This window comes from Podarcis raffonei, chromosome 1, assembly GCF_027172205.1.
Source record: "Podarcis raffonei isolate rPodRaf1 chromosome 1, rPodRaf1.pri, whole genome shotgun sequence".
Classification (NCBI taxonomy): domain Eukaryota; kingdom Metazoa; phylum Chordata; class Lepidosauria; order Squamata; family Lacertidae; genus Podarcis; species Podarcis raffonei.
The window spans coordinates 48420052-48433405 of record NC_070602.1 but is presented as its reverse complement, the minus strand read 5'-3'; the positions used below and the strand labels follow the sequence as shown (position 1 = coordinate 48433405).

Here is a 13354-nt window from a genome sequence, read left to right as displayed (position 1 = left end):
CTTCCACCGTCTCACACACTCAAAAGATTCACTGGAGTGTCCCCACACGAACATTCAGAAAAACCCATGCACCTCCCCCAATCCCCTTTTTACCAACACCAAAACCACAACCGGCAGCGCTTAGACTTTGACCGGTGCGCAGCAGCACCCTTTCTACTGCTTTTCTGGGCAAACCAAAAACCAGTGGCACTTTACCAAAACCAACAACCAACTGGCAGCACTTCGACTTTGACCGGGGCCCAGCAGCACCTTTACTGCTTCTTTGCTGGGCGAAACCAAAACCAGTGGCACCTTTTACTGCCCTACTGGTGGAGCTGATCAAACTCTCTTTTTTCTTGCTCCCACCTAAAACCCTGTGGAGCCTACCTTGTTCCTCGAGGTACCTTCCTTCTACACGGCCGTTGCGTGTCTACTCAGGAACGGGTGGCCAGTCCCTCCCACGAACTTGGCAGGATGCGCGCTGGAACTGTTGACCCGGAGCCCGAGCTGTTCGCCTCGCAGTGACGCCCTGGACCTTTGTCCCTCAACTCCGGGGAACGTGCTTTTTCCCGGCCAATGCACCAGAAAATGTAGTCTTTCTAGGCCCTTTACCATGGGTAGGAAAATGTTGCACCCGAGCAGGGACGAAAGGAGCCAAACGACACCAAGGGGTTAAATCCAGAGAAAGAGCTTTTTATTCTGCCAACCCGGGTGGGCAGAGGAGCAAGTGTGATAAGTCACAAAACAAGCACGAAGCCATTGCACAGAGTATATATCCCTTTCCAGTTCCCTCCCCCTTTCTCCTCCTTCTTCAAGAGTCCTGCCCATGAGTTCCCCTGAGCATGAACAGAAATTTTCTGTCTTGGGACCATTTTTGGACTTTTCCCAGGAAAGGGGGTGAGGGGATTTCAGAGTGTGCCAGTTATTTCATTCTTGTGCTTTGGCATGGTTCCCGGATAGAAAGCAAGTTGCAATGTGGTTTATAGCAAGGCCAAAAGCCTGAGAAAGGCCTGGGAAACAATGGACTGTTCTCTACCTTTGTTGCAATCTTTTTTAGTTACAGCAAGCGGAATATGCTTGGCTAATGCTTTTTGTCTTAGAGGAAATGCAGTTTTAAAATGCTTGAGGCGAGGCCTGGCTGGGGGGGAGAATTCACAAACAGTTTTTAGGGCTGTTTGGGGTAACCCTAACTGTTTCCCTTCACTGTTAGCCGCCATCCATCCTCCAACCGCCTCCAGGCACTCACACAGGACCTTCACCGTCTTCACTGGTTCAACCCTAAGCTTGGCTTTCCTCAAAGAATCCTGAGAACTGTAATTTTAAGGGTGCTGGGGATTGTAGCTTGGGGGGTAAACTACAGTTTTCAGGATACTTTGTGGGGAGCCATGACTGTCAAAATGCTACAAATGTGCTTTAAATGTTTGGTGTGGATGTGACTACAGACTTCCATTTTCAGATAATGCATACAGTGTTTTGTGGGTTTTTTAAAAAGAGTTTTCAATGTGAAGTGAAGGAAGAAGATTCTGACTCAGTACATAAAAAAAATCCTTTTGCCCTCCTCTATGTACAGATAATTTCTCAAAATCCAACCAATCTAACAGGTTTACATGTGAAAGTTATATGACAAACCAATTAGGGCAGATTCACTTCCCCCCCGCCAGGGAAGCAGTTATGTGTTTGCAGCTAAGTATCACTGTCTTCAGGACACCAAAGAGTAGAACTCAGTGTTGATTAGAACATATTTTATTAATATACAATCTATGTTTATAAAGTGCCTGCTAGACACTGACATCTACACATGAGAAGATAAGGATAGTTTATTTCTTTCTGGTTGCCTTCACATTCTGTCTACGAATGTCAACCACAGACCCACCCCAGTTCACTCCCACTGGATGCCCATCAGCTCACAGCTGACTTGCCACAGCTTTTTTGCAGTCTCTTTGTTACAAGCCTGAGAAGCAACCCAGGCAGGTCTACAGTCACTGTAGAAAGAAAAAAATAAATATTCATTAGGCACTTTGTTAATCATTTGTTAAGCCCTTCAAAACCATCAAAGAATCAGAATTCTGATTAAACATTGAGCGTATTTCCCAAATCAATATGACAGCAAATTGGGTTTATGGACAACAGTGGGCTAAGGTTACACCAGCAGCACAATCCTATACATGTTTACTGAGAAGTAAGTCTCAGACAATTCAATAGGGTTGACAAGCAAGACGAGGAATAGCCAAACCTATTAACTGAGTGATCACATCGGAGCAAATTCAAACTCCTGAACAAAGGGGATGTTTTCATTGTTTTTGTATGGGGCACTGTCCACTGCCCTTTGCCTAATTTTTGCAGTCATTGGTGGCTGAGACAGTTGCCACAAAACATGGTGGTTGCCAATAAGGAGACACTATGGCTTTGTTGCAGCTCCCCCCCCCTCCAAACTGAAGCTACATCCGAATCATTTGAGAGTGAAGGAATTAGTGGCCAGCCCACTGGCAGCAAACTGCTTGTCATTTCTCAAGTTACAAAAAATAATAATGAATTATTGTTGGTGTTGTTTATTAAATTTATATACTACCCTTCATCCGAAAAACTCAGGGCAGTTCACAAGATAAAGAAGCTGTCCTGTCCACCGTTGAAAAAGTAAGGGGCAAATTTTGGTATATGACACCCCCCCCATTGACTATGTATGAAAAGGGCTTTTGTTCTGTCTGGATGTTCCTGATAATAGCTTTGTTATTTCTGTATAGCTTCTGTATAGTTCGAAGATGGGATGTGGGTGGCGCTGTGGTCTAAACCACTAAGCCTAGAGCCTAGGACAAATCCCCGCGTTGCTCAGTCCCTGCTCCTGCCAACCTAGAAGTTTGAAAGCACGTCAAAGTGCAAGTAGATAAATAGGTACCGCTCTGTCAGGGAAGGTAAATGGCGTTTCCATGCGCTGCTCTGGTTTCGCCAGCAGCGGCTTAGTCATGCTGGCCACATGATCCAGAAAAACTGTCTGCGGACAAACGTCGGCTCCCTCAGCCAGTAAAGCGAGATGAGCGTCAAAACGCCAGAGTCGTTCATGACTGGACTTAACTGTCAGGGGTCCTTTACCTTTACCTTTAATATTTTGAAGGAGCAATTGTTCTGTGTCTGCTGTACCAGAGGCAAAGACTTTTCACAACCCATGTCCACACTGCTGTTTTTAAGTTAGAGCTATTGCATATGAACTCTTTCTTTTAATGTGCAATGTGCCATTTTAATATTGCCTTCTGGGTCTGATGTGGGCACCTCTGAGCATTACCACAGAAAACTTTATCCAGATGTGCTGAATCCAGATGTCTGTATTCCAACTGCAAATCACAATCCCAGACCCACCTGAAATATTGCCCACTCACTGACTCCAGTTCCTTTGCCACTGCACAGTAAATACTAGTCTGGGCTCCTTCTTTTGGTGTCTTAAACGTGAAGCGAAACAGCGCTTTAAAAATTCCTGACGTATATGAGTAACGCGCCAATTCAGAATCAACCACACCAGGATGTAAAGCATTGACAGTAACTCCAGTGCCTAGAAAAACATGAAGCAGAAATATCAACCAAAATATATGAATCCAAAGGTTCAAAAGGAAAGGAGTACGGTAATATTGTTCCCATGTACCCTGTAAGGCAGCTAGTATTGGACCACCCTTTTCACTGTAATACACACAATATCATTGCAATGCACCGAACCTTGTGCAGCACTCAATTAGTATCGAGGGTTTAACAAAGCCATTTTTAAAAAATACCCAAAAAATATAAATAAAACAGCAAAAAGTTAACATCTTTTAAATTGAAATCTGTTATAGCATACTAAATGAATGGTTTACATATTTAGGGGGGCGGGGCGGGAATGAACAGAATGTTAATCTGTCTTGATGGTTGGGCATCTCCCTCTCTCCCTGCAGTCTTGAAGTGCAATGCCCAGCACAGTTTGGGAACTAGCAACACTTATCAGAGCTTGCCATAGGGAGCAAATTGTCGGGATCCAAGCCAAAAGCCAGAGCCTCCAGCTTAGCTCTTAGTCCAGAGGAATTTGGCCACCCTCCAGGTGCCCGGCTTGATTCCCTATGACCTCCCGTCTGCGACTCCCGGCAAGATCAAAGGAGGTCTCCAATCGGCGATTCTCCTCAACGTGAAGAGAACACACCAGCACTCCTCCCCCACTCCTCTCCCAGGGAGGGGGAAAGAGACAGACAGAAATATATCTACATGTCTTTATTCCTGTCTTTCACCAGTACAGAGAAACATGTCTGCACACTCTGCTTCCCCAACGCAGAGAGAGAATAAACTCCTCCCATGTACTTCCAGTACTGGGTCATGTGCTGCTCTGAGGTAACATCCGGCTCTCAGAGCACTTTACAAACAGTCCCAGTTTCCCACGGGACAATCCAATAACATCAGTTTCCTGTTTACCATTCCAGCCACCTGGTGCTTGCTTCTGCATTGGTCCTTTTTCGTAACATCCTCCCCCAAAAGAAACAATGCGTGTTGCAGCAAGCAAAGCATGATCCAGAGAAGAAAACAAACAGTTGTTATACACATAACACTCCCCTGTTGTTTCAGTTCCACCCTTGGAACTCCCCGCCACTGGTTTCCCCAGTGTACCTCTCTGGTTGTCTGGTTTCCAAGGAATGAGTGCATCTGCATTACCTTGGCTAGCAACTCTCTGTTGTGTCTTTGTCTCTGACTTAGACACAGCTCCAACCTGTCCTTGGTTGTTTACAACAGCAACACATGCAACAGCTAAGTTAGCAAACTCTTTTGAGTACCTCTTGGGTGGTTGACCCTTTGTAACTCTCTCAGATCTACGTATGAGGTGCTGATCCTCTCTGCTCACTGGTCCAGTCTCAGGACTCTTTGGAGAACTAGTTCCAATGGTAAACAGTGGTTCATCCCTCACCTGTGAAGGCCTATCTATTGTGTGAGACTTTCTCTCAATGACTGTGACAACTGAGCTCTCCGAGCTATCAGTGTCATCACTTTCTGTACAGCTGAAATCAGTGAAATCATCATCATCTGAATCGTCCTCAGTGGGAAATGTGTGTACTATCACTCTCTCCTGTTCAGGAACACTCTCTAGAAATTTTGTGAGAATCACCTGACCAGATTCAGACAAAATTACTCTGTAGAGACCCTTTTCATACCCCACAAAAATGCCTCTGGCATTCTTTACTCCACCTGGAGCTTCTGTTCTCACATGAGACCCAAAAACCTTGAAATGGGCAACAGAAGGTTTTCTGTGGAACAGTTTCTCAAAAGGAGAACTTCCCAACTCTTTTGAAACCTTTCTCACTTTCGTATAACAGAACGACATTAGAGACTCGGCCCAGTACTCATGTGGCAGATGTGAACTAAGCAATTGCGCTTCCATCCCCTTTTGCAATTCTCTGTTCACCCGTACACAGACACCCCTGTTCCACGCTTCCGCTGAAACAGCAATCTTGTGTCTGATCCCCTTCTTCTGCAGGAACCGCTGGAAATCCTGTAAAAGAAAAATCTGCTTCTCATCTGTGAATAGACAATCAATGTTAGCATCATGCATACTCTTAACTTTGTCACAAAACTCCTGAAACCTCTCCAAGGCTTCCTTTGGCTTTCTCAACACATAAACCCAGACATAGTTAGAGAAATGATCCACACACACAAGATAATATCTTGCATTGCCTCTAGATGGTTCTAGAGGACCAATCACATCAGCATACACCCGCTGAAATGCTCTGTTGACTCCGGTCACCTTCTTGCTCACACCTGCAAGAGAAACTAGGTTAGACACAGATGAATTACATTCCATGTAATCACTTTGTGCAAAAGTCAACAAATAAAGTCCATCCTTCTCCTTGGCAGAAAGATATAACTCTCCATCTTTGTAGATCTCGCAGCTCTCAGCATCGTAGGACAGTTTCAGTCCTCTCTTTGCAATCTGCGAAACACTCAGCAGATTGAATTTTAATTCAGGAACCAAGTAAACATTGTTTATTGTCAAGTCCAGACTCTTAAGATAGACAGTCCCCACGCCGGCCGCTTCTAGCTCCTGACCATTGGCCTGTGTCACAGTGAAGCTTTGCTTCTTAAACGTTGAAAAGAGTCCTCTGTGTGGGGACATATGAACGGTCGCTGCAGTGTCGATAATAAACGCGTTCCCAACATCTGGCGTGGTTCCTTTCGCCATCAAAGCCTTTCCAGGTTCCACCATAGGCTTGGTACGACCTTTGCCTGACGCCTCAGGCTTTGCTGAGCGGCCCTTCGCTCCTTTTGGCTGACGTGGCTTCTTACAGCTCCGCTGAAGATGCCCAGCCTGTCCGCAATTGTAACACTGGACAACATTCAAAGCTACAGCATCCTTTCCAGTAGCCTCATCTGCGGGGGAATTAGAACTCCGTTCCTTCCTCCCCCTGTCCTTTACTTCCAGTGCAGCATGCCGGCTGTGTTCTTCTAGAACCACGGCATTCAGGGGCACTCCCCCCTTCTTGGCATCCATGCTGAATCCAAGGGTCAGCTTTACACTCAATCTCAAGCCAGCTTTCACTTTTCAAGCCAGTAAAACTCCAAAAGTCTTTGTTTACTGCTTCACTGGCAGGCAAGCCTTTGGGTTGTTTTTTCAAAACCCTTGCACAGCTGCGCAGATACACTTTCGATTTCCCAGGCTCTTTTTAGGCACTCAGTAACTGGCAGACGTTGCCTAGCAACCTGCTCAGGACAGAACTCTTTATCTCACCACAGGAATGCCTGGTATGCAAGCTTGCTCTTTCAGAGCTGTTTTTCAAACGCAGCTTGTGAACCAGAAATTAATCTTTCTGCGTTCACTTTTCTCTCCCCCAAAATGCAGCATACCTTTTCTTGGGGCTCCGTTGCCTTGAAACACACTCCTCTCGGTGTCCAGCTGTCTGTTTCAGCTTCTGGCTGCAGGCAGACGCTTTCTTTATCTCCTTAGGTGCAGAGGATGGCAACGATTCATCGACCTCTCACCTCTCATGCAGATTCTCATAGATCAGATATCCATCGTTATGCTACCAGTTGTCGGGATCCAAGCCAAAAGCCAGAGCCTCCAGCTTAGCTCTTAGTCCAGAGGAATTTGGCCACCCTCCAGGTGCCCGGCTTGATTCCCTATGACCTCCCGTCTGCGACTCCCGGCAAGATCAAAGGAGGTCTCCAATCGGCGATTCTCCTCAACGTGAAGAGAACACACCAGCACTCCTCCCCCACTCCTCTCCCAGGGAGGGGGAAAGAGACAGACAGAAATATATCTACATGTCTTTATTCCTGTCTTTCACCAGTACAGAGAAACATGTCTGCACACTCTGCTTCCCCAACGCAGAGAGAGAATAAACTCCTCCCATGTACTTCCAGTACTGGGTCATGTGCTGCTCTGAGGTAACATCCGGCTCTCAGAGCACTTTACAAACAGTCCCAGTTTCCCACGGGACAATCCAATAACATCAGTTTCCTGTTTACCATTCCAGCCACCTGGTGCTTGCTTCTGCATTGGTCCTTTTTCGTAACACAAATAAGCACTTCGGAACCAGTTTGAGTTTGAACTGAGAGGAAAGACAGCAGTGAGATGGCTTGTGTAGTAAAGTTAGTGTTTGTTTAAAAGCTGTTCCTTAATGGGTCCAGCTGCCAGAAGTTAGATTGATTAGTCCGCAAGTCGGTCATTGGAGAATTTAAAAATAATCAGGAGTTATGATTGGTTTCGGGGGGGGGGGTTCCGACGCCACCTGCAAATCAGGGATAAAAGATCTTTGGAATGGCTGAGAAAGCTCGCTCTGCAATCCACAAATCGCCCGGCTGCTGATGTTCCATCTAAGTAGCCGTCCTTTTCGTCCTTTGTGATGGAGAATTGCGAAAGCCTCTGAATGCGGATCTTTGAAAGGACTCTAACTATTCTGTGTCTTAGTTGTGAGTATGTGAGCTAGTCAGACTTTACAATGTTCTTGTTTTTCTTGCTTGTAACTTACTAAAGAAGTGCCTGCTATTTTAGCATGTTTTCTTATGTTCTTTTAAAATAAATTTTAAAGAAGAAACTGTTTGGTTTGTGTGCCTTTCCGGGGGAAAAGCTAATTCCTAGCCTTACGCTTGGTCGTGCTCTACCGTAGGATTTCTGTCTGCAAGTCAGTAAATACAACTTGTGGAGTGGGGATAACCAGCAACAACGGGGCACAGCCTTCTCCCTGGGTTGTGGATCTGGGTTCCCCGGAACAGAGGGAGTGGTGGCAGCCTTACCGGTTTTTATTTTGTCCTGTTTCTGTAAAAAGTAAAGGCGCCCTCCAGCCCTCCAGGTGAGGGAGGGGCGGCGGCTGGGGGCAACTTTACCACAGCTTGGCAGAAATATCCTTGGGGATAAAGAAGCATTTGAGACTGTGGAAAGTGGATTCATAAATCACTGAAAACCCTTAATTTAGATAACATTAGAAGCCACTGGCAATGGCATGGGTAAGATACAATATTAGGACAATTTAGACATCCAATGCCTACAAAATGCATGTCAGGTTAGCCCAATGGCCCCTTTCAATGTGCAATATTTAAAATTCCTCATTGGGAGCAGTGAGAAACATAGAGGTGATGTGGTGATGCATAACCTTTTCTCTACCCACGGCTCCAAATAATACTTTTAATAGCTGCAGAGTCATTTCATTCTGATGCTTCCATTAAATTTCAACCCAGCTATGGTTACGAGATTGGGGGAGGTTGGGAGCCAGTCAGGCAAGCTCTTTGAATTCAAAGACCAGACAGCCACTGTAGTGCTCTGCTTCACTTCAAAGGAATGAGCTATGTTGAAATTAGCTGCATCTAGGTCACAAAGAAGCAAAAGGACAACAAAGGAGCTGAGAGCTGGAAAGCTGCTTGCGAGTGAGAGGGGAAGTGGGGAGATGCTGCAGCACCTGGGAGAGAGGCATGTTTACCTCTGTGCTGGACTTTGGGGCTCCCAGCAAACAAATGAGGAAGCAAGATCTATGCTGTGCTAATGCCATGAGCCCCTCCATCATATGCTGAGATTGTATGTATGTGTAAATAAAACCATATATCTTAAAGACACCACAGTCTCCACTGACCTCATTCCAAGAAAGCTGAACACAGGGTAAGTGCTGGTATCCCTAGAGTCTCTCACCGCTTGGAGATTGGGTTGTCTCTCATGCGTGCAACCTTTCAGTAATCTGTGACTTCCCCCTTCCTCTCACATCCAGGCTTTGGCTATGGGCAACCCTATTATATACGTACATATGAGTGGTTGTGCGCCATTAGCATTTCATTCTTAAAGCTCACCTTGCAATTTACGAGCCAGCTCCCTGGTAAACAGAACATTAGCCAGTTTGCTTTGACAGTATGCCAGGAACCCATTGTAGTATTTCTCTCCCTGCAGGTTCTTGAAGTTTATCCGCCAAAAAGCATGGAGATGCGAAGACACATTCACTATCCGAGCTGGGGCTGACTCTTTCAAACGGTCCAGCAGCAGGAATGTTAAGAGAAAATGCCCTAAAGGGAGAGGAGATTTACAATTATTTACTAGAGCTTAGGGACGTGGGTGACGCTGTGGTGTAAACCACTGAGCCTTGGGCTTGCCGATCAGAAGGTTGGCAGTTCAAATTCCCGCGACGGGTGAGCTCCCGTTGCTCGGTCCCTGCTCCTGCCAAGCTAGCAGTTCAAAGGCACGTCAAAGTGCAAGTAGATAAATAGGTACCGCTCCGGCGGGAAGGTAAACAGCATTTCCGTGCGCTGCTCTGGTTTCGCCAGAAGCGGCTTAGTCATGCTGGCCACATGACCTGCAAAAACTGTTTGAGGACAAACGTCTGCTCCCTCGGCCTGTAAAGCGAGATGAGCGCCGCAACCCCAGAGTCGTCTGTGACTGGACTTACAGTAACTGTCAGGGGTCCTTTACCTTTACCTTTTTCTAGAGCTTATGGGCATACATATGTATAATGTAAAACTAACCTTTAGAACAAAAATAGTACTCACAATAATGTAAACACTTTATGTTTTTTTAAAAAAAATCAAACAAAATGACATTAATTTTACTGTACTATAAATCAACTAGAAATAGATAACCAAAAAATTGGCTGGTTAGTTCAAATGAATATATGAAATTCAACCAAGATGGGCACAGTATAAATAATTTAATTAAATCTCCAGGGGACTGTGACTTGGGGCCTGTCCATACTAGAGTTTACAGTGTGTCTATAACTTTTTGCGTTCAAATTTAATTTGTGAAATACTCATGGTGTTATCCTCAACAACGCCTGTCTCTATGCTTTTCCTGTATAAACTCAGGTTTACAAATACAGGAATAATCTGTGAAATCTGGGGAAAAGAGCAGGGAAGATAAGCAAAGGCAAAGAGAAGCCAGGTAATATATCCATTTATCACATCAATGTCTCATGATCTTACCAAGGTGATTGACTCCAATATGCATTTCAAAACCATCAGCAGTCTTGGAATAGGGAGCCATCATCACTCCTGCATTGTTAATGAGGATATGGAGCTTCTTCTCCTCTACAGGAAATAATGGCCGAGATTGGGGTATTAAGCAGAAAATACCAAAGACAAGAAGATTGAGATGTTTTAAGGAGCAAGGCTCTTATTAAACTGTCATCATAACTAGCATTTGGTTACATGGCCACCTATCTGTCATGGATGCTTTATTTGACATTCCTGCTTTCCAGGGGTTGGACTAGATGACCCCTATGATCCCTTTGAACTCTACAATTCTATGATTTAAGGTTACTGTGAATATATATGTTGGGAACAAGGAAGTACAGTATAGTAAATTGATTAAAATAATTAGCAAATACTAAGTGAGGAAATATTAGACTGTGTTACTCAGTCTACAGAAAAACTTTACAGTTTAACCAACGGGACCGACAGGTGGAGGGAATTTAAACTTCTATCAGACAGAGGGTTGATGGTTCTTGCCAAGATCTCCTACTAATTTAGGTAAATAAGTAGTGAGATACCACCATCTGTTGGACCACGTGACAGGATAAATAAATAAATGGAAGCACTAGTGGGAAAGAAATGGATTATATGAATGGGCTATTGAAGGAAGGGACGGTTTAGCTCTGTCACAATATAGATTCCAATAAAGATTGCTTAAGCAGGTTTGGCTTGTGACACTGGTCAAGTTTGCAATATAGATTGCCTGAGCAAGCTTTGGCTTTAGATTCCAATAAAGATTGCTTAAGCAGGTTTGGCTTGTGACACTGGTCAAGTAAAGAATAAGAGGAGCCACGTAGGCTCAAAAGACAGGGAAATGGGTAAGGAACGTGCTTAACGTGATTATCCTCCTAAGGTGTGCCTATAGGTTGGCAATTGGTGATTGGTGGAAGGAAGGTGTACCTATAGGTTGGCAATTGGTGATTGGTGGAAGGAAGGTGTACCTATAGGTTGGCAATTGGTGATTGGTGGAAGGGAGGTGTACCTATAGGTTGGCAATTGGTGATTGGTGGAGAAATGTGTACCTACAGTATAAGAATGCCTGCCAAATGCCATGTATTTACAGCCAGTGTATTTTCAGGAGCTATCCAACTGGTTGTCTCTGTGTACAAAATGTCTTTGTACACAGATTTCAATAAACTCTTTTTCTCCAAAGAAGATTTTGCTTTCCTGGTACTTTTGTTCCCTCCAAGGTCCGGGGATGGCGTGGCTGATGGATCCCTAGGTAAATAAGGCTTCATTTCTTTGGGGGCTCGTCCGGGATAAGCCCCCTCCCCAAATATGGACCGGAGGGCCAGGCTCAACCAAGGTGAACAGCTCAGCAGCGTTTGCAGGCTCCCGTGCGCACCCCGCCTGTTTCGTGGGGGGAGCCAGCCACACTGTCCTGCAGTGGAGACATCTTGTTGAGGGAGAAAAACAAAGAGGACGGCGCCGAGGGGAAGGGAATCCGCAGCGGAAAAGGTAAGCCCGACGGAAAGGGCAGCCCGACGGAAAGGGCGAGGCCTGATCAGCCTCACCTGGTTATGCAGTAGAGTGCAGCCAGGAAGGGAAAAAAGGGCGTGGCAGGTGGGCCACCAGGAATAAAGGGGATTGGTTGCGCAGTAGAGTGCCAGCCACCAGGAAAAAAAAAAAAAGGGGGGGGGACTGGTTGTGCAGGAGAGTGCCACCAGCAAAAATTTGGAACAGAAGAAGGAGGGAAAATTACTTTGGTGTGTTTTGTGTATTGCATGCTGAAATTATTTTGGTGTGTTTAGTGTGTTACATGTTGAAACTATATTGATGTGCTTTGTATGTTGTATGTTGCATGTCAGATACTCTAGTGACTGAATTGTCAAGTGTGGGCCAGGGCTTAGTGTCCCCCTTGGCCGAGCGATTGTAGGGCTGTAGTGTGTGGAGTGTGAAAGAATTTACAACCTGTTAGGAGCAGAGTATCTGAAGAAAAAAAAAAGAAAAAAAATGGGGTCTGGGGCAAGCCAATATAGTCCTCTGGAATGTTTTTTTTTTAAACAACTGGAAAGCAGCCACAAAGCATGATGATTGGGGAAATTGAGAAGACAGAGGATGAGGACATTGTGTGAAGTTGATTGGCCCCAACAAACTAATTGGCCATCGGAGGGCAGTCTTAATTTGCAACTAATCAACCCACTGTATCAAAATATCTTGAACGTCCACCCAGACCAGATCCCCTACATTTCTACTTGGAAAACCAATGTAGAAAAGAACCCATCATGGTTGAAAGCCTGCCGAGGCAACGCCCCACAAAGTACAGTTTGTGCAGTTCGACCGGCAGGGAAGTCAGAAAGGCCCCCAGTGATACTAGACCCAGAAGATGAGGAGGGAGGAATTATTAAACCACCTCCACCCTATGCTCCACCAACTGCCCCTCAGGCAATTCCACCAGGCCCAGGTCCCCAGGCACTGGGAGGAGCTGGTCCCCAGCCCAAACCCAAGACTGATGAGTCAGAAGGAGAAGAGGATGATGAGGATGAAGAGTTTGTAGAAAGATTAGTCAAGCAGCTTTGTTGAGACTGGACAGCGGAAAGCAGGCTATGCAGTGGTAGCCCTGGAAGACCAGGTGATCGAAGCAAAGTCACTCCCCGCCTGGAACATCGGCCCAGCTGGCAGAGCTAACTGCGCTTACCAGAGCCCTGAGCCTGGCAAAGGGACAGAAGATAAACATTTATACAGATTCTAAGTATGCATTCCTGACTTTACATGCCCATGGAGCCTTATGGAAAGAAAGAGGTTTGCTTACCTCCAGAGGAAACCAGGTGGCCCACCCACAAGCTCTATTGAACCTTCTGGATGCTGTATGGGAGCCCGAGGCAGTGGCAGTTATCCATTGCTATGGCCACAAGACTGGAATGTTAACTCCATATGCTAGCCAAGATATGCAATTGAATAACTATGTACAGTCACTCTCCCAAGTTCTCTCCTG

At 45.5% G+C, this 13354-nt stretch overlaps 1 protein-coding gene across 1 annotated transcript in view; it reads right to left on the bottom strand.

Annotated features, from left to right (window-relative positions):
* Positions 1–651: 651 nt before the first annotated feature.
* The window catches only part of LOC128403015 (retinol dehydrogenase 12-like), a 29394-nt gene continuing 16691 nt past the window's right edge, over positions 652–13354 (bottom strand). Inside the window, exons 4-7 of the mRNA XM_053367578.1 lie at positions 10372–10476; positions 9253–9462; positions 3331–3520; positions 652–1961 (exon numbers count right to left, since the gene is read on the bottom strand). Coding sequence (XP_053223553.1) covers positions 1859–1961; positions 3331–3520; positions 9253–9462; positions 10372–10476 — 608 coding nt within the window. The 3' untranslated portion in view covers positions 652–1858. The remainder of the gene's footprint in view (positions 1962–3330; positions 3521–9252; positions 9463–10371; positions 10477–13354) is intronic.